The sequence below is a fragment of the Papaver somniferum genome, chromosome 8 (genome assembly GCF_003573695.1).
Source record: "Papaver somniferum cultivar HN1 chromosome 8, ASM357369v1, whole genome shotgun sequence".
Classification (NCBI taxonomy): Eukaryota; Viridiplantae; Streptophyta; class Magnoliopsida; order Ranunculales; family Papaveraceae; genus Papaver; species Papaver somniferum.
In genome coordinates this window covers 87,805,818-87,831,368 of record NC_039365.1, presented here as the reverse complement: position 1 = coordinate 87,831,368, position 25,551 = coordinate 87,805,818, and the positions used below count along the sequence as shown (strand labels likewise).

The following is a 25,551-nucleotide window of genomic DNA, read 5'->3' as shown; positions in this document are numbered from 1 at the left end:
AATAAATTAATAAACGGGTAGAAAGATTTTTTTAAAAAATTACGGTATTTTTTTAACTCAATTCTTTTTTCTTTCACCTGTGATTTTTATTTTATTTTATTCAAGATATATATACCCTAAGTTAAAATATATATTTTAACTTAGGGTAATATTTTTTTTATTTAGGGAATTATTTTCAGGTTGGGCCGGTCAGATTTTAAGGTATTATTCTTTTTAATTAACAAATCCATTTTATGGTGGGGCCAGAAGCTTTAAGAAGAGAGCTTTGTTCAGCTTTTAACCACAACAAAGGAAATTCACCTAAAATGATATTATTAATATTTAATTATTTTCATTGTATTTGACTTTGACCTCACATTGACTGAAATGTGGCCAAAAGTTTTCCCTCCTCATGTCTATTCTTTCCCTCCTAATAACATGACTCATAAGTTATCGAGGGAGATGTATGTATCTTTTTTCTAAGCACCCATATGGGTGTGTTGATGGTGGTTTTTAGTTCAGGGCTAAAATTGTAATACCCTGTATTTAATGCGTCGTCATTCTGCAACGAAGATTGAGCCATTTAAAAGTGATGAGTGCCCAAGTCTCTTTACTTACATATGTATTGAGCAATTCAGCATATTTATATGAAATTTATTCAGAATGCTGCGTGTAGTAACGACCCCAAATATTCTGTAAATTTCTGAGTATTTATTCTATGCCACGTTCCCCAGTTGAACTCTTAATACTGACATGACATGACGACTAATGCTCGCTCCCAGCCGAGTAGCATGAATCTCCCGAAGTGTCAGGATTAAAATGCGTGTGAAAGTACTCAATCAGAGGCACGCAAAGTTATACTGCCCTTTGATATTAAATTAGTGATTCTTTGTATCAGTATGCAAAATTCACCAAAAATTGATTGATTTTGGGGAAACCCGCAAAATTCAGTTCTTTAACCTAATTTATCAATTTGCAAAAAATTAGGTTTTTGCACCCTGCGCAATATCTCGAACCCTATTGGTCGAGACCAAACCTAGGTAAGCTAGGAAACTAATACGCCATGGATTAGTAGGAGCAAATTCCTACCAAAAATCAGAAAGCAAGAAATAAAAGAGGAGCTGCGTCAAATAGGAGCAGCAACAAGAGGAGGCGTGGCCGCGCCACATGGCTGGTCAGTTCGCCCTAGCAGGCACCACCTGCAGCCGGATGGACACGCTCCATGTTTCCGTTGCCGGCCCCCCTTTCCCGTCGACCAATCAGGTCGCTCTAAATGCACCACATGCATTTAGAATGAGGTCGCCCCCATGCTGCTTGCAGGTCCCCTTTCCATAGACCAATCAGGTCGTTCTAAATGCGCCACATGCATTTAGAATGAGGTCGTCCCCACGCTGCTTTCCGATCCCCTTTTCCATCGATCAATCAGGTCGCTCTAAATGCGCCACATGCATTTAGAATGAGGACGACCCCATGCTGCTTGTCGGCCCTCTTTCCATCGACCAATCAGGTCGCTTTAAATGCGCCACACGCGCTTAGAATGAGGCCAACCCAATTTTCTTGTCGCCCCCCTTTCCATCGACCAATCAAGTCGTTTTAAATGCGCCACGCGCACTTAGAATGAGGTCGGCCAATCAGGCCACTCTAAATGCGCCACATGCATTTAGAATGAGCCCGACCCATACTGCTTGTCGACCTCCTTTCCATCGACCAATCAGGTCGCTCCAAATGCGCCACATGCACTTAGAGTGAGGTCGTCCCCATGCTGCTTGCCACTCTAAATGCGCCACACCCACTTAGAATGAGGCCGGGCACATGTTGCTTGCCGATCTTATTTCCATCGACCAATCAGGTCGTTCTAAATGCGACACACACACCTAGAATGAGGCCCGCCCATGCCACTTGTCGACCCCCTTTCCATCGACCAATCAGGTCGCTCTAAACCCGCCACATGCATTAAATAAAACCAAACCGCGCCAACACCTAGTGGTCGTCGCGTCAACATAGCCGCACACACTAATTAGGGTTTTACATGCCAAACCCTAATTTGGTTAAGACCGTTATGCCGTCCCATGCCAATTAATGCCACCTAAGGCATTAAGTTTGATACGGAAACTAGAGCCAATATTGTTGGGTCATATTTGGATCTAACGCCAACATGCCAAGATATAGTGTCCGCGCCATTACGCCATTATGCCACTGGCAGGCGCTTACAATCTCGGCCGTACAACTTCGCCAGCCGAATTGACGGACCTAGATTAAATCTCAGGCGACCAACCAATACTAACTTAATAGCGTCACACGCTAATTCTTGTAGCAAGTCTCATGACTTAGCTCACAACACATGATCACCCACCGCCTAGTTTTCGTGCGATTGGTCAGAATAACTAGGTCTTGCACACAAGACCCACTCAGCAATCTGCTGCATATTTTTCACGAAAATACTCGAGACATCAAATATGTCACAAACTGGGGATGCTCGCCGAGGTATTGTTCTGGCGGTTTATAGCGTACGGCGTACAACGCTCCCATTACGAGAAAGTGTTAGGAAAAGGCGGACGGTTAATGAGCAGTAAGTGAGTAGTGGGTGTAAGGCTGACCAGTCTTCCCTCGTGATGAAAACATGATGGTAACCACTCTTTACACGACTCCAGTTCTCCACTACTTAACTGTCTCCACTTCTTACGAGATCAGGTGTGCTCAATCATGACTTTTATAAATAGGTTTTTGACTTATTTCGACAACGGGGACAGAAGTTATCAACACAAGTAGCCAAAAACCATATTCTGATACAAGTCATAAAACAACCACACCTTCGTAATCCAACATTCTGATCTCAAACATATTCTTCGCTTCCCTTCCTATGATCAACCCTTCTCCTTCACTTTGTGACCGAATTGAATCTGGAACGACCATTTCCTGGTTTAGGCCAGAGTCTTACAAATTGATACCTCGAATCTAAAAGTACTCATGTGAAGTACATTCGTTTAGGGTTTGAATTCGTTTCTCATCAACACACCCAAATTTATCAAAAACAGTAAAATCAGTTTTTACCCTCAAACAGGATGCCAAGATTTTTTTCTTTTTTCCGATGATCAAGACATGATCTAGTTCTGTTTCTATATTCCGAATCGAGTTTTGCTGATTCAAGAAGCAGACTTAATTCCGCGAAGAATCATAACTAGCTCTTCTCTTGTAATTAGTTCCAGTTTTACCCATAATTATAATTATTTTCTTTTTCTGTAAAGGTAAGTGCACAAATTTCAAACTTGAATTCGAGAATCATCTTCCTCAATAAACCAAACAATTCCCAATTGGTTAAGTACTCACTGGAACCGTTCGGATCATGACAACCTCCCTAGTTAGTTGGTTAACATTGAACGGTGCTTTGCTTCCAACATTATAAGGTTCAAAATTTGTAGCCATCTTTATAATTTTTCCAAGTTGGTTATGAAGTAATTTGTTCCCTAATAAAGTTAAGCAAAAACGAATTCTCGATAATTGACTTTTAAAACCACTATGTTAATTATTTTCTTCCATTTCCAATGCGAGTCCAAAAGTCAACTAGTGAAACGAGAAATGCTTATTGATAATTAAAAGAGTCGATTATTCAAAGTCTCCCCTAAAAAAATCATATATGTGGGGCATTTTTGGACCCCTCCATGTAAATAAGTGTGAGGGGACGGCTTTTGAATAGTTTTTGTGGCTGGTCTTGAAGAAATTTTGAAAGAAAAGAGAAATTCTTACCGGTACGCACCCTAGTTTAATCGGAATGCCCAAATTTACCAAGTTTATTTGGTCCCCTAAAAACCAATTAGGGGCCTCACCCATCTTATTTGCACCCCAAATTTTCCACGGGTGTATTAAAATTTTGTGAAAATACTAATTTACCATTCACTAAAAATAAATCTTAAAAAATCTATTAACTCTTAATCCTTAGCCCCAATTCATTTCTACTTCCAAACAAAAGAACCACTCCCTCCCCTCTCACCCTCTCGATTCTTATCTTCTCCTCCATTAACGACTCCAAGGAAAAAAAAATCTTGACCCGAAAAATTTCAGTTACAGTAAAAGGGTCGTCAATTCGACAAGCCTAAACCCTAAAGATTTTTCATATGCATGTAGAGACCATAAAAAATCGTTAAGGTATATGATGATCAAGATAAAGACCATATTTATGGTTTTCATATTTTCTACCCTAGATTAGAGTCGTTAACAGAATATAAAAACCTATGACGATCCTCTATGAACGACCCTTTTTTAAACGTCAACGACCCCAGGTGAAAAACAAACAGCCTCTCTGTCCCAAAAAATTTCAGAGTCGTCTTACTATAAACACACAAAATAACGACTCTTTCTGACCCAAGCTAAGAGTCGTCAGGGTATATCATATTACCCTGACGATTTTTCATAACCTGGAAAAGTTGCAGGTTTGAGTCGTCATTTTTGGTGTCAATTGACGACTTTATAGAGTCGTTGGGGTATACATCCCTCGACATTGACGACTCTTTCTCTGTGTTGTGACGTATATCCAATCCACAGAAGAATTTAAGATAATCTTACCATCAACACAATCATCTTTGTTGCTTGAACCTTCCCCTACTTGAATTACTCATTTCTAAAAACCCTAAGTTTTCCTCTAAAACCTCCTCCTCTCCTTCTCAACTCACAAAAACACACAAAAGAAAAAAAAAATCTAAAATATGATTTTAATCTAACATAATCTAACCACACTAATTAACTTAACTTAATTAAGTTTTAATACTAATTATTCAGGGGTAGTTTAGTCATTTAAAAATATTTTGGTTAAGGGGTGACTCAAATTTGATTTTAATGACTTTTTTTATCCTCTAGTGGGAGGCCCCTAATTGGTTTTTAGGGCCTCCGATTAAAATAGGCAAATTTAGGTTCAATAATTTTTTTGATGGCTAAACAGATATATTTTCTCGTTAAACGGATATCTTCCTCCTTAAACGCCTTACACAAATAAAGCTCTCACATTAAACGGTGATGAAACCCTCGTTTCCTATGGCCTAGAAAAGCCTTTTCTAATACAAGAGCTATGGTGAGGACACTTGGCATAACTCTATTGGTTGTAATAATTAAAATTTGGTTACAATTTGGATACATCAAATGTTTAACTGTCTGTTAGTAACGGTGTTGAAAAAAAAGTAGATGGACAATAGTTATTTTAGAATTTAAACTTGAATTATTTAGTTACACCGTGTTTACACCTATACTTTACTGTATTTTAATAAGGGTGGACAAAACTCACGTCCAAACCGTTAAATAGATAAATAAAAATGAGAAAAACTTAAAAGGTGAAACTCTTAAAAAGAAATTCCTGTAAGAAAAGGAAATCATGGACACACCAAAAAAAAAGGAAATCGGATGAAATGAGAAAAAAAAAACCAACATAAACAAGAGTGCATAGACTGTACACCAACCAACAGATCCGAGCCACAACAACTCATTGAATTACAATCAACCGATGGAATATTTAATTAGATTTGATGAATAAAAACTAAATCTCAGTCAAATGCTTTCAATTAGATTTGTCGAAAAAATTAAATAAGGAAAATCGGAAAAGGATAAACTAATCTGTATGTAAAAATATATTTCAAGAGAGCAAGGGAGAAACAACCCTTAGTTGTTCTTCTTTAACCTTAATAAACTACCTACAATCCTGAAAACATAAAAACGCCAAAACCAATTAAATAAAATGGAACTCATAATCATATTTCAAAATTGGAACTTGAAAACAATAGTTAAGAGCGATGTCCGAAATGGGGTAGCGGTGGAGTTGCTGCAGTTGCAGATGAAGAAGGAAAAGAGAGAAAATGGGGACTAGGAACTGGGAAAGGTTAACAAAGTGTTGTGGTGCTATATTTCTATGGGACAGTCCACGTAACATTAACATTTTTGCATCCTAAAGTTCGGTCATGACAAATGTCATCAAGCTTGCAGTCCACTTAAATCTATACTTCACGCCTAAATGTATTTTTAGAAATTGATCGGGTATGTATATATTTTTCGCTTTTGATTCACGTGGGAATCATTTTGCACATGTATTAGGAGATGCGTAGTGTTTGGGCCCAAGACTGTGTCTTGAGACCTACGTAATCGGTCTGGATTCTGAGACCAAAGTGGTCAGTTCATGTAGATGATCCGTCTAAGTGAGTAGCAAACTTGAGACTCATGTAATCGGTGTCTAGGGTTTGTGTCTTGTAAAACAAGTATGGTCTTATATAAGTTACGGCGTGATGAATGAAAAGAAGGGGAAGAGATTACCAAAAACTTGACACCGATTACGTGAGTCTCAAGTTTGCTACTCACTTAGACGGACCATCTACATGGACTGACCACTTTGGTCTCATTCCACACAATCATCATCCTCAGGTACGCCTTATCCTTTGACATATTATGTTAGTTGTGATAAATTTTCTGCTGTGCATAGGAAATATCTTGCAGCTATCACAGCTGGGTCTGAACCGTGCAACTTCAAAGAAGCTATGAAGCATCCAGGGTGGCGGAAAGCAATGGAAGCAGAAATCCGAGCATTGGAAGAACAAGGTAGATGGAAATTGCAAGAATTGCCGTCGGACAAGAAAGCCCTAGAGAGTAAATGGATCTACACAGAAAAGTATGATGAAAATGAGAAGTTGGTACGGCTAAAAGCAAGATTGGTTATCTTTGGAAATCATCAAGTTGAAGGATTGGATTACAAAGAGACATTTGCACCAGTAGCAAAAATGACATCGGTACGTACTTTTCTAGCCGTTGCAGTAGTTAAACATTGGGAAGTACATCAGATGGATGTGCATAATGCATTTCTTCATGGAGACTTGGAAGAAGAGGTGTATATGAAGATACCACCTGGATTTTCCAAAGGTAATCCTAATATGGTGTGTAAAATGAAGAAATCATTATATGGTTTAAAGCAGGCTCCTCGTTGTTGGTTTGCCAAACTATCAACAGCCTTGAAGAAATACGGTTTTCGGCAGGCATACTCAGACTACTCTCTTTTTACCATGACCAAGGGAGAAATGCAGCTTAATGTTTTGATGTATGTAGATGATTTGATTGTTGCAGGGAATAATCTAGTGGAGATTAATAAATTTAAATCATATTGGGACAATGTTTCAAGATGAAAGATTTGGGAAAATTGAAATATTTTCTGGGCTTGGAGATAGCTCGCAGTAAACAAGGTTTTTATATATGCCAGCGGAAATATGCATTGGATATTATCATGGAAACAGGTTTATTGGGAGAAAAACCTGCAGAGTTTCCAATGGAAACTAATCATCTACTTGCTTTGGCGAAGGGAGATTTGTTCAATGATGTGGATAAGTATAGAAGACTGATTGGTAGACTGATTTATTTTTCAGTGACCAGACCCGATCTTACTTACTCAGTGCATACGCTGTCACAGTTTATGCAACAACCGAGAATAGAGCATTGGGACGCAGCACTTCGTGTGGTTAGATATTTGAAGAAGAATCCTGGGCAAGGTATTTTGTTACGTTCTGATAGTACTCTAAGTTTACATGGGTGGTGTGACTCAGATTAGGCAAGTTTCCCTTTGACTAGACGTTCATTGACAGGATGGTTTGTTCTCCTTGGGAATTCACCGGTGTCTTGGAAGACAAAGAAGCAACAAATTGTTTCTCGGAGTTCCGCTGAAGCAGAATACAGGTCCATGGCGGCAGCTACATGTGAGTTGAAGTGGTTGAAACAATTACTTGGTGATTTGGGGGTTCGTCATACGCATGGAATGAAGCACCTTTGTGATAGTCAGTCAGCATTATACATTGCTCAGAATCCAGTTTTTCACGAACGAACCAAACATATAGAGGTGGACTGTCATGTTGTCAGGGATGCTATAATAAAGAAGATTATATCACCTTCTTACACTCCTACGGCGGTGCAATTGGCAGATATCTTCACCAAATCCTTAGGGAAAGTACAATTTCAAGGTCTTTTGTCCAAGATGGGCATTTGTGACCTGCATGCTCCGTCTTGAGGGGGGTTTTAGGAGATACGTAGTGTTTTGGCTCAAGACTGTGTCTTGAGACCTACGTAATCGGTCTGGATTCTGAGACCAAAGTGGTCAGTCCATGTAGATGGTCCGTCTAAGTGAGTAGCAAACTTAAGACTCACGTAATCGGTGTCTAGGGTTTGTGTTTTGTAAAACAAGTCTGGTCTTATATAAGTTACGGCGTGATGAATGAAAAGAAGGGGAAGAGATTACCAAAAACTTGACAACATGTTTCATGCGAAAATAAATGGGAAAATTAAATATCTGTGAAAATAAAAGGAAAAATTTAATAAAATCCGCACATATTTCCTATTTTTTTCCCACCGATTCAATGTATCGCCACACCAATTCAAAAATACATCGCGGCAGGTGGGAAAAAATCTCGCGCATACCAAATCATCATCACAGGATGGGGCGAAGCCCGGCGCTCACCAAATCGAAAATGCATGCCATGGGATGGGGCGAAGTCCTGCCGACACCAAATCGAAAATGCATCGCCACGAGACGGGACGAAGCCCTGCGCACACTAAGTTACGCACCGGGCACTACCGTATTACCATGTACTTACTCTATCCGGCAGGGCTCATGCCTATACAAAAATTTACCTCCCGCTTCTTAGTCCTAGTACTACATATCCTACAGAGGAAGAATCAAATCAGGTGAAAGGACAACAGCAGGTTCTTATATTCTCACAAAAGTCGATAAAGTTGGAATGGAATGGTGGAGTCGAGATTAAGACAGAAAACAATTGGACATAACTAACTTGCCATTTCCATATTTGAGGTTTCCATTTTTGCGGTCAAAGCTACTTGTACTACGCATGAGTGACTGCTATCTCTCTCTCCGACTTATTATTGTTATCTGGTGACCTAGCTAGTTCACGGATGATTTTCACAGCCGTTGTCTTTTTGAGCGAAAAAATATTTGCTGGATTATGATTTCACAAACTTGGTTAAAAAGACCAAAATCAATAATTTTTGGGTGAAAAAAGATTTGTACATTTTGATATTGTTTAAATGGACAAAAATTAAAAAGATATTATTTAAATGGACAAAAATATAAAAATAGGCAGGATGTAACCAGTTTCATCCTACCCATTTTTCAAATATTTTTTCTTATTTTTAATTTATATCAGGATGCATCCGGTTTCATCCTTGCTATTTTTTAAGTTTAAGCCGCGATGAATCCAGTTTCATCCTTGCTATTTTTTTTGTCCATTTCACCCAAACTAATTTTTATTCGTCCATTTGAAACATGTTTTTAAATTTTTTGGCCAAATGACCCATTTTCCATTACGATTTACACAAACTTGATTAAAAAGACCAAAATCAAGAATTCCTGGATGAAATGGACAGTTAGATTTTGATACTGTTTAAATGGCCAAAAATGTAAAAATAGTCAGGATGTAACCAGTTTCATCGTGCCCATTTTTAAATATTTTTTCTTATTTTTAATTTACACAGGATGTATCCATTTTCATCCTTGCTATTTTTTAAATTTAAATGAATCCAGTTCATCCTTACTATTTTCTTTTTTTTGGCCATTTCACCCAAACTATTTTTAATCGTCCATCTGAACCGTGATTTAAAAATATTGGACAAATGACCCATTTTCCGTACGATTTAAGAGTTTTAACCACTTTGTTAACTATGTAGCACTGGACTATTAGGATCCGTGTTTGTGCATGAAGTTAGCTTAGCAGCTCTCAACCACCCAGCCAAAAGAACTGATGGATCTCTCCGACCACTCTTTTTCTTTTTCAATTAAATTCTTTATTTTTTGTTATAATTATCAGGAGAAGTGAGTAAAGATTTCATGATCTTTTTTTTTCTTCCATCGAATACTCTTGATCTCTCTCTCACACACATGATTAGATAGGGTCCTACCCATGATGCCCTGCTTAATAAAGAACCTAAGTAAGAGTCTGTTTTAAGCCATAATTGACCGGATATTTATGGCATGACATCTTTTGTATGTCTGTTCCTAAATTGGTAAGTGCGTTTTGGAACTTCCAAGTTGTAGTTGTTGCCCGCCCTTCTTCTTGTTCTTCTTCTTGAACTTTTTTCTTTTTGGTTCCTAATTTTTCTTTTTGGTTCTTAAACTAGAAAACTATTGGTAGAGGTCACTTACTTAATCGGCTGTTCGAACCAGAAAACATATTTATTATGCTAAAGGTGAACATGAGGTATAATGGCCAATCATCCACTAGCTAGTTTTGTTGGTGGGACCATACAGAGCATCTTACGAGTTGTTATGATCATCCCATAAACAACAAAAGTCTCCTAAATCACACCGGGGGCTATTTATACCCGCTTGCGCCAGCACTTTAACCAGTTGGACAAACAAATTAAGGAAGGATAACATAACAATATGTAGTGGTGAAGCCGCAAAAGAAAAGATGTGTACTCATGCCTATTAAAAGCTAACATTTACGATTCACTGCATTGACAAAAGGGAAAAAACGTCCAGGGATCAAGTACATGAAAGAGAAAAAAAATACCTTCTCTTTTCTCTCCTTTTCCCAGGATTTGGAGAGAAAACCTTTTTTTTTTTTTGGGCTCAGATTTAATCCATTAGGGGCTATATCTAAGCAAGATTTCTTGTTCCTATATAGTTGAATTTGATTTCGTAGCTATTTTCGCTGTTTTCAGTAATTTCTTTCCTATTGGAGTGATTTTTATCTTTATTGTTATAGCGATTTTATCTGTACTTTTATAGTCTTTCTTTTTATCGATTTGTTTGTGTTAGGTTGTTTTAATACAAGTATCTCGGCAATTCGGCACAGACAAGATTAAGTTCTTCTTCACAAAAAAAAATAGATCATGGGTTTCAGGTTATTTGCCGCACATGAAGTATTTTTAGGCATATCACTCCTCTGATGTAGGAACATCTCTTTTACAAGAAAAAATTTATCAAAATGGTTGAATTGTAATTTCGAGTACTATTTCTTCTCCAATCTTAAAATACAAGATTAGGATGCTATTGTTGTAGACCTCTCTTTCTCTTCGCGGTTTATTCGTGTTTTGCACGTTTCTTTGTATTTGTTTTGTGTTATGGTGTACTTGATTTTCTTGAAAACTATCATGCAAATGTTTCTTATGGAATGAAATATTTATGGTTTGATGAACAGAAAAAACACCTTAAACTCTCAAGTACCTACCGTTTGGCCTAAGAAACATACTCCTCTCCACCTAATTAGCAAATCACCATATGATTCGTGAATATAACGATATACTCCCTCCGTTCCTTTTTAATAGGCTGGTTTTGTTTTTAGAGAAATTTAAGGAAATTAAGAGAACTAATCATCGAAAGTGGTCCTCATGACACTTGTCAATAAAAGAAGTGAAGTGAAATGGTCCCCATGACACTTGTCAGTAAAAGAAGTAAAGTGAAATGGTCCACATGACACTTGTCATCGAAAGAAGTTAAAAGAAAAGTGGTCCCAGAAAATTAAAGTAACATTTGACTTTCCCAATTAGAAAACCGACCTATTTTTTTGAAACATTTATTTATAGAAACTAGCCTATTAAAAAGGAACAGAGGGAGTACAAGTTATTCGTGTACTTTACAAATTAACCCTGATCAATAATACGCGACCTATATGAGTTTTCCGAATTATTTGTTCAATAAGTCAGTTATTTGACTTTAAATTTATTTTATTCTTCTTTGATAAAAGTGGATTAAAACTTTATGAATATGAAAAAAGAAGAAGTTACTGCCTGAAACAAAATCTGAGGCCCACAATCACAACCATGCATCAAATAGTTACAGTCCACTACAGAATTCCAGTGCAAAACTAAATCCCTAAAAGACTGGTACCTAAACCAATTTGGTATGGAGCCCTATTGAAATAGAAATCCTTTAGTCTCTATAATAACTTCATTTCGGTCTCTTCCTGTCTATTTCCCATTACCCTCTTGTTTCTCTCAGTCCACAAAGCCAAACATAAGGGACTATACTTTCGAAATCAAAATTTTGTCATTTCTACATTGTTAATATAAAATTGTTCTTTGATTGTCAGTTTATGCATCCAATCCGAGCTCATCCCTATAGTGAAATTATCTTATATGTCCATTGAATGCTAACAGGTAAGTGGTAAGTAATCTGTGACGGACCGAAAAATTACTCTTGCGGCCTCTAGTCACACATGAAAAAATTCTCCAGTGTGTCAATTGTAAACGCAGTAGAAGGGCCTTAAAACTTCTCTTCTCACCAGGAAAATACATGTTCTCCTTTACAAGCATGCTTCGCAAGCATGATGCATGATGCCTTAAACACAGCTTCCACCATAATTCCAACTCACCCTTGTTCTGCGAAGGGTGCAAGATATAAAGGCTAAAGATGATGCATATTGCATGCATCGATGAATTTCAAGGGTTGTCCAGGCATAAGGAATGCCTTGGACTTGCACATAGGCCATTGTAATCCTTTTCTTAGATTCCTCACTTTTCTTCGGCATTGAGCTGAAAGCGTGCACTGATCTTACTCGTCCTAAGGGTGCATTAGTCAGGCTCACATCGTAATTTTATTGCATCATTCATGTGATGCAGGTGGATTATGCAAACTCCCCTAACCTGCATACCGATTTATCTTATTTCTTAGGTAGTGCCCAATTCACAATTGTTGCATGTATACGTCGAATAACTTGATATGAAGTATGATCATCTAAGGAAATGAACTACAACTTACCTCGTCAAGTATGATAACAATCATCCCTTGCATCACATTACCGAGCTACATGATATGAGTTACCATAATGTTGCAATTACCTCGCAATTAAATGATATGAACGACAAGGTGCTAGACCACCAATAGTGCAACTCATTGTGGCTTCATACGTACCCTTCTTCGTAGCTTGAAGGGATCAGTCACGAACTGTAGTTCATCAACATAGGGACAAGCAACTAAATCCAGCTCGTGTTGCAAGGCCAAAACCTATACGGACTAGAGACTTTTACAAATTAACCTTTCTTTTGTTTCGCACCACGGTGGTGCATTACTAGTTTCACAATGCTACAACGATGATGACTAACCATCATGAACCTCTCTTGAGTAAGCAACACGCTGCCATCATATATGCTTTACCGGCTATGCTTTGAATCTTATTGGCGCATCCTCCTTAATGCACCTTCAACCAACTACCCCTCCCTATATATGTCTATTGAAATTTCTACAAATTAAAGTTGAGGTGCACTATGACATGCTAGCTTCAATATTCATGGTCGTTGTGCAGTGCACCCTTGGGTAATGCACCATTATGGTGGTATTTCCAGTTCTGTCCTGATGACCAGCTTGAACATTGCACCATGGTGATACAATATCTCTCTCGTCTAGCCTCGCACTGTCATGATGCACCATGGTGGCCGCAATATCGTACTTAGCCAGCCTCCACTGGCATGATGCACCATGGTAGTGCAACTTCTGTTCTGGGCCAACATGCCCTTAACGCGCAACAAAATCTTTGAGATGAAACTTCATCTCATGTAAATGACGCATGTTTGAGCATACGCCATGCGTAAAATATGGGTGTTACGTAATCTACATCGTCTTCACTGACATTGCAAAATTAGCAGTTGGATTCTTCAATATCATAACCCCTTTTATTTAGATGGTCTACATAAGGGATAATATTCTAAACTGCAAGCCAAACAAACACTTGTGCTTTATGAGGAACATGTTTTCACCATGTTTGACTTTAAACTTGATAAGACTCCCAAAATTTTTCCATTCATCTAATTTCCCTAACTATTTTAAGAAAAAAATCCTGACTAAAGGATTCAAGCCAAATCATTGCGACGTTTCACTGTTTATTATATTTTTATATATTTTTTATTTATATCAATATACAATAGTTTCATACAAGATGATGCTAAAGCATATTTTCTTATAATTTAATGTATACATAATTATTTACGTCAAATTCATAATACTCTAAAATAAATTATACAAGTATATTTGTTGTTCTGAATTATCTCTGAATCATCAATTGTTGACCGAATAATGGCCTAGGCCGATTAGCTAGTGATTATCTATGAATAATCACTATACACAGTAATATGGAATAATACCTGATTCTCCCGAACTTTCCTTGTAACCGAATGGTAATTAACTAGGCTCTCAACTTGTGAAAATGCAATATTAAGGTAATCCTCGGCATCAACTATTGTCCGACTTTATCTTGCATCTTCACATAGTTTCATGACATTCCCCGTTACATTCACATCTGTAATTTGGTATTTTTATCTTAGATTTGATCGAACTTATAACTAATTTTGACTTTGAAAATGACTGAATATTGATGCAACATCATAGGAAGAAAACAGAAAAAGATAGAGTTTTATGCATAAATATACATACATAACATATGTTCTTTATATTCATTAAAGTGAGTTTATATGATAAAATGTCCATATATCATGTGGTTTAAAGACATTAATTAAACATCATGTAGGGTATTTTGACAAATAGACACATAATATTTGTGGAGACAAACTTATGATGATGAATCAATTAACTCTTCTAAATAGATCGAGAAATCTGGACTCCACCAGATCCGATTCTTACCGATTTGGTTGACGGGTCGTGCCCCATCCCGAAGGCTAGCATGATGCCGATTTATTATTATCGGTTTTGGGAGAGTTCATTTTTATCGTTCCATAAAGCATTCTTCGTATTTAGCTCGAATCCCAACTCTCTCGGCATAATAACAATGCAATACATAATAATTTACGTACACTATAGGCAAACTGGATGGAGGTATTGTCATTAGGACACGAGTTAACCAAATCATTCTTGGTATACACTTCTGAACTGCATTAACCATACACCATGAATGGGACACCTCAGAAACGGACTCATAATTCCTTACAGGATAGGGCTGGCTAAAATTGCCAGCTTTGCGGCCGAAGGCCGCGCTAAATTATATTTGGTTTGAATCTATTATTAAGTAAGCAAGCTTGATTTGCTTATGTATTATACAATAGAAGAATAAAACTTAAAGTAAACAACAGATATAGTAAGAGATATTGATTGGCGAGAGCAAATTTCTCGAAAACTATAAACGTTTGCAATAAGAATGTTGTAGAAATTGATAAATTTATTAAGATGTCACGTGTTTTTGCCTAAAAGTTTATCACTTTCATTCCATGGACTAGAAAATAAATGGGCTTGTCATGATATCAGTGGGCTAACATAAATTTACATGAATTATATATGGCTAATTCTTTTTGGAGCAAATTTAGGGACGGGCTAGAGCACCACTTAGCCCTCTCATAGGCCCGTCCCTGGGGCACCTTGGCCGAATCGAATCCATAGTGGTGTTGAATTTTAATTTGACAGAAAACTAACGTAATATATTAATTAATAATTAGTCATCACAAGCATAAGTCCAGGAATTAGATTAACTATACATGTGCTATCGAATAAATTGCAAAGAGGCATTACGGAACAAATACATAAAATTATAAAATTAATGGAAGAATTAGTAGTTTATTGATGTTGATGGTGTCTATTTTGGTCACTCCAGTCTGCACATTTATTTTCTTGAAAATAAATGCATGAAATTTTGCCAACTCCAAACTGAAATGCAAAAGGTTTTGAATCGATACCCTATATACTCTTCAATTCTGCTTTGAACCAAAAGAAGACCTCCCTATACTAGATATAGAAAATATTCCCAAGTGTTCTCATTCTCTCACTTTTTAGTATATTATTAGTCATTAGTTACCATGTGTGAACGAAAAGATTGATCTTCATAATTTTACTTTGTTTATGAGGTTAATCAATATTTCAATTAGAATTATCCTTTGAACACGTGGGACCTAATTAACACTTTGCCCGGGCTCAAAACCATCTTAAATACCTCCATCATCCAAGAGTAATGACTCACAAAACTCTCCCTCTTTTAGACAAGCTTTAAGAGATTTTGAGTTGATCATTAGGATCTGCTCAGCAACAAGCAAGTGTTTTAGCTCTATTAACAGAAATCCTATATTGATGATCATGGCATCATCGCACCAAACCCTAATGATAGGTATGTTCATTTTTTTGTTTCTAGTATTGCAGCAACACTGTTACTCAGCATCCGCTCGCAAACTAGAATTGCATACCTCCTCCGTAGTTGGAATACCGAAAATCATAAAATCACCTCCAGTTCCTACTATAGATGTTAAACAAACTTTTCCGATCATCCACCGTTCCAAGAAAATTGAGGATGCTTTTCGACCCACATCCCCTGGTCACAGCCCCGGAGTTGGTCATGGAGAACCTCCTGGTCATAAGGTATCACCATAGTGGATAATAAATACCACACTCTCTTTATATATATGTATGTTACCAATACATTAATTAGGTATAGTTAAGGTTATCGAGTTTTGGGAAAGTGAAGATGTGCTTGGTTAATCAGTGAAGGGACTGATATACGATGATACACATGAAATAATTAAGATATAATATATACAGGCTGTCAAGTCTTGAAGTTATTTGTTTACAAGAACAAGACAGGATGATATGCGTATATCTTTTATAAGAGCCGAAGCTCTGCAACATGAATAAGGTAATATAGGTATATTACCACTGGCATGATGAGCTTTAGGCATGCATGGAATATATATGGATCATCATCATATATATAGTAGCTAGCTATTGTGTTTGCAGTAATTTTTAGTGTTTTTTTTTTCTGGCAATATTATTTGAATAATGTTGCTATTGTTGTAACAATTTAAATATGAATATCATGTTTTCTTGTGTTTGAACTATCTCCACTAGATTTGCCACTAGCATTTGATTTTGACAGTTGATATAATTTTTTTTATTATGCATGATTGTGCATACATGTGTGTAGTTGCATACTTATGGTTACTTCTTTTTTTTGCCAACGACCACAAAAGATCGCTAGAATAAGCAGTTACTAATTCCTTCATCCCCATTTGTTCTTAGTTCTCTTCCATCATCAGCATGATTCATGGACACGATTATCTTTGTCTTCGTCTTTCACTCCATTTGTTTTTTTTTCCTCTTTCACTCAGTATGTTTCCCACTATATTCTCTTTCTAATTTGTCTCCTTCTGGTGATTGCTTGTACCCCTCTAAAACCCTTATAGGAATGTCTTCTAACTGTGGACCTGCTGAACATATAGCAACTAGTATCGGTCAAAAAAATAATCTTCGAAACTATATTTGGGCATCTTGCAAAGCTAGTTAATTATGTCAGTTCACGCACCCATGAATCAATCTTTTCACAGTTAAAAATCCATTCTTTAATTTCTCAAGCATGTAATTCGATGTTAGAGTCCCTCTCAACCACAGAGATATTTGCTGATTCTGCTTTGGATGATTAGTCAAAGAGATTATCTTAATTAATGCTAATAATATTCATCGTCATCAACAACTAATATTGTCTCATCTTTTTTTTAATGATCCAACTGAACTTAATCTATTGTTAAAATATAGTTTAAAACCTCGACCAATTAAATTTGAGATCTCTATGTACTTTTTCCTACCAAGTACCAACCCTCTATCAATTCGACACATCGTTCTTGTTAACTGCTTCATGTGATACTTAAACACTCCAGTACACTTAGGGAAAAAATTTTGCTCTAGCATTGCTATAGCAACTTTGATCTAGCAGCTTGTTGTCCACTTATTTAGGGTGTTTGTGACGTCACCTAACTAAGAGAAAAACCCACGATTAATTAGCTAGTCTTTGGTAAAGCTTTTTCACTGCTGTTTTTTTAGCTTTCGTATTGTCGGGTGTTAATAAATCTGACGGAATCAAACTGTATAAGTAAAAATCTTGGAAAGTTTGAATGCGTTTTCTACTCAAACTGTATAAGTAAAACTTACTAACCCAAAAGACAGAAAACTCTTGCATCGGATCCAAATCAAGTCCACAAAAAAAAGTCACATTTATAAAAGAAGTCTAGAATTCCTAATCCAAATCAAGTCTACAAAATCATCCATAAAGTATTAGATCATCGTGTGCGAAAACATCTCCCACGCAATACAGCTCCAACTTTACATCATGTCTCATGTACTGTAAAACAAAGCAACAATTATCAACAACTTAATTGATGAATCTTAATAAAACTTTGTTTGCAAAAATAATGTTTACAGCAAAATGAATTTGGTGTTTATAAAAAGTAAAACTACTTTGATATGTACTGTATACTGAAAACTGGGCAGAAACTGAGGACATCAATAATTAAAAAGAGCAAACATAGAGTTTTGATGTGTACTGGAAACTGGACAAATTCAACGAGTAAAGGAAACTATACAAATCCATCCAAACATATTAAAATATCTGCATGGCATTATGTTGAAGAAGTGATTGCAACTGAAGTTAAGTTCACATTTTGTTTTCAAGGAAACATTAATAAGACATAGTAAAATGACCATTGTCGCACATATCGATAGTTACCTTGATGAAATTAATATCTTTGGCATTACTACATTACTCCAACATAAGTGCTAAAAAGCTCTGGTTAGATTGGACATTTTCGACAACATTATGGGTTCCTTCACCTCCCAGTATTATTGGTTCCTAAAAATAGAACAAGTTGATAATTATGTTATATATGTATGTCATGACCAGTAACAACTTTAATTCACATAACAGGGTTTAGCTCTATACCTCTACTTGAAGTTGTGGACAGTAGTAAGGGACAACGGCGTAGAATGTTGCTGCAGATTTGAACTGCCCAGTAATGAAGCACTAACACCATTTTTATCAACCTCCAAAGCACTCGATGGCATGGAACCGGAAAGTGGGACTTCTTGTACATCTGAATCACTATATATTATTTCTTCTGTATATGAATATATTCGACCATGGATGTCATCTATAAGAACCTAACTAAACATACAAAAACAGAAAACAAAGCAATGATAACAAAAATAGAAAACGAGATGAATATAATGACCACACCTGCATTTTGGGTCTTTTTTGTTTTTCCATCATTTGTTACCATTTTGATTTGAGTATTTTTTTTCTTTGTTATTTATTTCTCCATTGCCGGCTCGTGCTGACCATTTCTTTTTCTTTTCCCTGTCACTCTTTTAGTCTTGATGGATTTCTTTCCTACCGATTGGGTTTCTTTGAGTTTCTTTGCTGGCTTTTCCTTCCTCATTACTAATTTTCGCCTACGTTTCACTTTACCTTTCTCCACTGGTGACTTGATTCTTCCACTCTTCTTTTTTGATTTTTTTACTCGTGGAGGGACTCGCAGTGTTATGTTAGCACCCATCGGAAGCTGGATACTTGTTTGACCCAAGTTTTCATTGTTCTCATTTGCAATACTGACAATCTTTTCTGTTTGATCATCTGGAGTTGATTTCAGAAAATTATCTAACTCCCCTAGTACTCCAGTCAACAACTTCTTAGTAAAAGCACTAGATGTTTCGGTGCTTGTACCTTTCATGGATAAAGACAAAACCATACGTGCCAAGTCAGTATACATGAGAGTAGATGATCCATTGTTGTCTTAAATTGGCTTCTTAGGCTCTTCAATACCAACACCATTTTTTGCATATGTTGTCCAGCGACTTAGAAAATATTGCGATGGGAGATCATAGACTTGGTGGGTATGCAATATATTCATAGAGTGGGCACATATCATTCCCATAAACTGAAAATGCTTACAGCTACATTGAACGGAATTGTCCGAGGAGTTAAATGTAACAGTACGGGCAGATGAAAATTTAAACGATGTTACCTTGTAGGTGTATATTGATCCATCCTGATCAATAATTTCTAGAATCAAATCTAGAGTTTCCTTGTATTCTTTTTGGAAGTAAGCAAACATTTTTGTTGGATAACGTTCTGCAGCTCGAACTTCAAGTGCCCAGTGACTATGCAAAGTTGGTTTTCTTTGCATGCTTTTGAAATCTTCGGTTTTTTCTTTAGCACGACGACTGTCAAGAACCTTGTCATATTCAACTACGAAACTCTTTAGCGATAAAGTTCGTTTAAAATACTTCTTCAAAAAATTGTTCATACCTTCACTGCGCTGTGTAGTTGTCATGCCAGCGCAAAAATGTACTTGACCATATACCTGAGCCCACTTCTCTTTTTTCTTATATAAAGTTTGCAACCATTTATTCTCTGTCAGCTTGTATTTTTCAAGGAAGGATTTACACATTGATTCGAATTCTTCCTCGGTTTTATTTTTATATATACACCTCTTGAAATATTTGGTAAAAAATTCAGAACTTACAAATATATGGGATAGATGTTTCGCAGCCAGTTGGAAAATATGCCAAAAACAAAGCCGATGATGAGTACCTGGGAACACTTGTTTAATTGCATTCATGATAGGCTCTGCTTGGTCGGTGAAAATTTTCTGCGGATGTTTCCCGTTCATTGCACTCAGAAATGTCTTGAACAACCAAACAAATGAGTCCGTGCTCTCGTCTAATAATAAAGCACATCCAAAAAGAGTTGTTTGGCCATGATTATTGACCCCAACAAAAGGTGAAAACGGTTTATCATATTCATTTGTTCCAAATGTTGTGTCAAACACCAACACATCACCAAAGAAACTGTAGTCCATCCTACATTTATCATCGCTCCAGAAACAACTGCACAACTGACCAGTCGCATCCATTTCAATTGCATAAAAGAAATATGGATTATCTTTTTGCATTTCTTGAAAGTACTCTAGCAAATGTTCAGCATCACCTTTCTTTAAGATATCTTGTCGCCTTCTTCTTTGTATATGATTATAACAATCCATTTGAGTGAAGTTCAGATTTTCATACCCTCCCGATTCAACACTTAAGTATGCAAAGATATTTTTTTGACTTATACCCGCATAGTGCATATTTTCAATTAATCTTGCTTGAGAACTCTCTATTTTCCGTTGTGATCTCAGCATATGCACTTGATCTGAACGTGTAAGCACATGATTGTGTTTTTCCACAAATTCTACTATTGAGTATTTTGAATCATCATTCTGAAGTTTAATAACCAACTTTGCCTCGCAACCTGTTCGTGCGTGCAAGCGCCGTTTCAGAGGAGATCCCCTTGGATGCTGTCGAGACTTTCCTTCATTTGAACAGACCAGAACTCTTCTAGAAATAGTTTTTATCTTTGCGGTGAGTAGTTGAATCTTTTCGTATACTAAACCTGATGTTTCTAGCATAACGATTATAATAATCATACGCCAATTCTTCTGAATCAAATTTCATACCAATTTCTGGCACTTCTTTGTTACTACCATGTATCGAGCCTTAATCTATAGAAAAATTATTTTCCATAGACATGTTATCATGTTTCTGTAGGAAGAGAGTTTCAAGAACCACCATCACCTGATTCATAAAGAGAATAGTTGATTCAAGTATGCTAGGTAATTAACATATTCACACGGATATATTCACTGTAATTAACATGTTCACTACGAAACATGATAAATTTCCATAAACAAGTTATCATCTTTCACTATAACATATTCACACGAAACATTCACCAAACAGTTAACAGTATGCTAAGTAATTAGTAATTAACAAGACTGGATGTAAAGAGTCCTAATATAACACATTTTCATCCAATCAAACGGTGTAGATGAGAAAAATTACCTGTTAAGGTTCTGAGATGTCTTGAAGATTTATAGTTTCTACAATTCAAATGGATTAATCTAGCACCTTCAATAATTCACTAGCAAAAGAAGAATTTTCAGATCAAATTTTTTTCCAAACGTGATGCCGTTCAAAAACCTAATAATTTGATAGATTTCAGGATTCCACGAATTTAGAGAGATATAATTTTTCTGGCGGCAAAAACAATATACTCGCGCCAAAATATAATATTAATCCAAAACCAAGGTGAACATCAGAAGTATCGGGTTTTCTTAGAGGCTAAAACACGGCAGTAAAAGTCTCACTCACAAACAAAAAAGAAAAGTTAACCATGGTTATCCTTTAGTTTGGTGACGTCACAAACACCCTAAATAAGTGGACAACAAGCTGCTAGATCAAAGTTGCTCTAGCAATGCTAGAGCAAAAAAATTTCCTACACTTAGAGCATCTTCGATAGAGGGTGAAAATTTTATTTTCTTATGACACGTAGGATTTTAGACCCTCATTTACATAAAATTCATCTCCAACAGTAGGTCCTATTAATTAGGAAGAGTGTTAAAATAAATACGAAGGTCTTAGAAAAAGTCTTATCTAGACTTTGGGAATGACTTGCATGTCATCTTTTTAATTATGTTTTAAATTTTTATCTTTAAATAAAATTTTCTAAACCAACAGGAAAAAGAGAATCAATTTTATAATTATCCAAAATAACAAATCTTAGAAATATGACCCCCACCATTGGAGATAGTTTATAAGCAAAGCATCACAATTTTTGCCACATACATATAACCCCATAAATAAGGATTTAAATAAAAATTCCATGTAGAATTTTTAGCATTGTTGGAGATGCTCTTAAATCTGGTCCAAATTGTCCCTAATTAATAGCAACAGTTGGCCAAATGCCCGGAAAACAATAAAACATGGTTACAGTGGACGGCTAAACTCTTAGGTTGGGTCAAATGGACTGTGTCCATGTAATTGTAAAACAGACACTTATACCCCCGACCTATATTTGAAACTAATAATTTTAGAAACCATCGACCTACAGCGTATCTGTTTTCGACATCATCTTCATTTACTAGCAGAGAGCATCAACCATCTCCATAGTTAATCTTTTTCACCGATTGCAAATCGCCATCAAAACCACAAAGCACAAAACCAACTTGATTAATATCAATCGGCACCACTCCACGGAATTTACCATTATTGGTGATAAAAAATCTTTCTAAACACCCTAATTTCATTAAGGCTTCTCAGTGACATAAAAACTAGGGTTTTATCTTCCATCAATTTTTCAAAATGAGTACAGAAGAAGTTGAATTGAATTTCGATAATCTTAAAATGCGTAAGTTTCCTAAACCAGAGGGTAACTAGTACACCACCAATTTTTTTATTTAGGAACCTATGTAAATAATTCTTGTATAATCTATACGTTCTGTTACGAAATTGTATTTAAGATTGTTTTAACAAGATAAACCTAATATTTATCGAAACTGCTCACAAACCTAAAAATTCAACAAGAACGAGTATTGTAAGTTCTTTACGGTTGAGATAATATTATCTAGATTTAAATACGTACAACTTGTTATATTTTAATTATAAAGATAAAACAATATAATACGGGAAAAAAAATAACACATGCACTAAAATTTTTTGTTAACTTGGAAAACTACACGCGTATTAGGTGTACGAACTAATCGCGAAGAATTCGGATACGCGAGTTATTCGCCTAATTAATACGTCCAGCTGGCTAAATTTTTTTTTCTTTTTCAAAAATAGGGACTTGATGTGGAGAGAATGGATCCCACGTCCTATAACTTCTTAACTAAATCCTGAACCACTAGACCAACCATATGTTGGTGTTATCATGACAAGGTTTTTAATATATATCGTAGAGTAAAACTACAAATCATGATGCTCCCACTTGAAACTCTACATTTTTATTACTAAATGCATGCATGCCAAATTTCTCCAGCAACATTCATATCTCAAAAACGAATTATACACGTACGTATGCCGTTCCGAACTACTGCCGAACAAACCGTTGACTGGATTTTTGACCCGTACTCAATCTACCCGAATCCGTATAATTCCGTACGTATGTCGTCCCGAACTTCTCTTCGTACCCCGAATTGCTAACTAGGGTTCAGATTGAACACTCACTGATTTAAGCTGTTACGCCAATTACCTCCTACCAGATTTAGGATTAGATGTGATACCTTCTTCAGTTGTATTTGTACACCCTTAGAATTCCTAGAAGAACACCATTTCTCTTTAGGAATTATTCTCTTAAATATTTTGGTAGAATACCAATTCTCTTTAGAAGATATTCTTGAAATCTTCCGGCAGATCACCAATTCTCTTCAGAAGATACTCTTCACAATCAGAGTTTACGGTTCCGTAACCTAATTGATTCTTCTCACAAGATCACCTAGGAAAATCTAGAGATATCTTGATCTATCAAAACTAGGATTTGTGAAAAACACTTAGGAATACGTTCTGTAACTATCAAAGAAGATAACTTCGTGTGCTTTACGATCCCCAAGTAAAGTCTTTTGAAATCTCACTCTTGTTCGCGAAGAACAAAGATATGGAAAACAACCTTATGCAACAGACACACAATTGTGTCAAGGGATAGCGAAAAAGTGGGAGTACCAAAATGTAGGATCAACTTTTTCTTATGCAACCTGTATGTACAAACTTAAATACAATTCCGAGAGTTGAACTTTATGAATCTCAATAAAGGGATAATATTTAGATTTATATCTCTTTATCCCACAAATCTTTTATGGTTTGCATACTGGGTATGCGTACCTTTTCGGTTTAAAAACCAACAGATCTTTTCCGGTTTGCATACTAGGTATGCGTACCTTCCCGGTTCATGAGTCAACACACTTTTTATGGTATAAATACCGGGTATGCGTACCAAAAAGTCGTTGCCAAACTATACCTACGCCGGTATGTGTACTGGGTACATGTACTACGACTCTGGACTTATAACAATTTCCCAGTATGCGAACTGTTATGCATAATGTCCTGTATCAGGATTTACAGTAGTTCTATATCTTTCTATTAATCGATTTGAAACATTTCCGAATAACATCAATGACACATATCAATGCTCCAGGTTATTTTCAAATAATTAAATCTTGAATCATATTTAGGTCATAAACAATAAAATGTTCTTTAACTAGATTTATCAAGTATGAACAAATGTTCTTAAGCTTAGCATATTACGAGAACGATTATCAAGATAAACTTGACTTGAAATTTCTCTTATGCATGTACTGTCTAATTTAGTCATGCTACAATGTATCATAGATAGAAAGGTGAAAACCTGAGAAATAGGTGGTTCATTCTTCACTTACCTTTTATTGATGAAGTTCTCCAAAAGCTTCGGTTGATATTCGCCTTCAAATGGTAGAACGCAGTGATGTCTGGAAATCAACTACACATTTCTATCCTAATCCGAGACTTGACTAAATGTAGATTAAAATTCAAGTTATAGTTTTGATCAACTAAATTGGACAACAAGCTTGAGATAACAACACTTGTGAGTTCGACCAAGCAATGCTCTAATATAGTACGTTAATCAAAACACTTGGGTTTGATCCCTATAGTTAGGTTCGGTTTCGGAGTTATACTATATATCAAGTGTATCCCTTATGGTTGCCATTTTCTTGACATTCTCTGTCTATGTTTGTTAGAGCATTGCTCGGTCGAACTCGCATGCGTTGCTATCTCAAGCATGTTTGTCAATGTTAGTGATCAAAACTATAAGTCTTGATTTCTAGTCTATTATAGCCAAGTCTCGGACTAGGATAGAAAGTGTAGTTGACCTCAAGGACTTCATGGCGATTCATCATACAAGTAGAAGAACTACTCAAGGAAACGGTGGAACTTCTCGACAAAAAGGTATGTGAAGACTTGAACTTATCTGTCACTCAAAAGTCTATCTACTCTAT

At 36.3% G+C, this 25,551-nt stretch overlaps 1 protein-coding gene across 1 annotated transcript; it reads right to left on the bottom strand.

Annotated features, from left to right (window-relative positions):
- Positions 1-19,494: 19,494 nt before the first annotated feature.
- Positions 19,495-21,153, bottom strand: LOC113305741 (protein FAR1-RELATED SEQUENCE 5-like). The gene has a single exon (XM_026554746.1). The coding sequence runs from the start codon at positions 21,151-21,153 to the stop codon at positions 19,495-19,497; it is 1,659 nt and encodes a 552-aa protein (XP_026410531.1).
- Between the last annotated feature and the right edge of the window lie 4,398 nt (positions 21,154-25,551).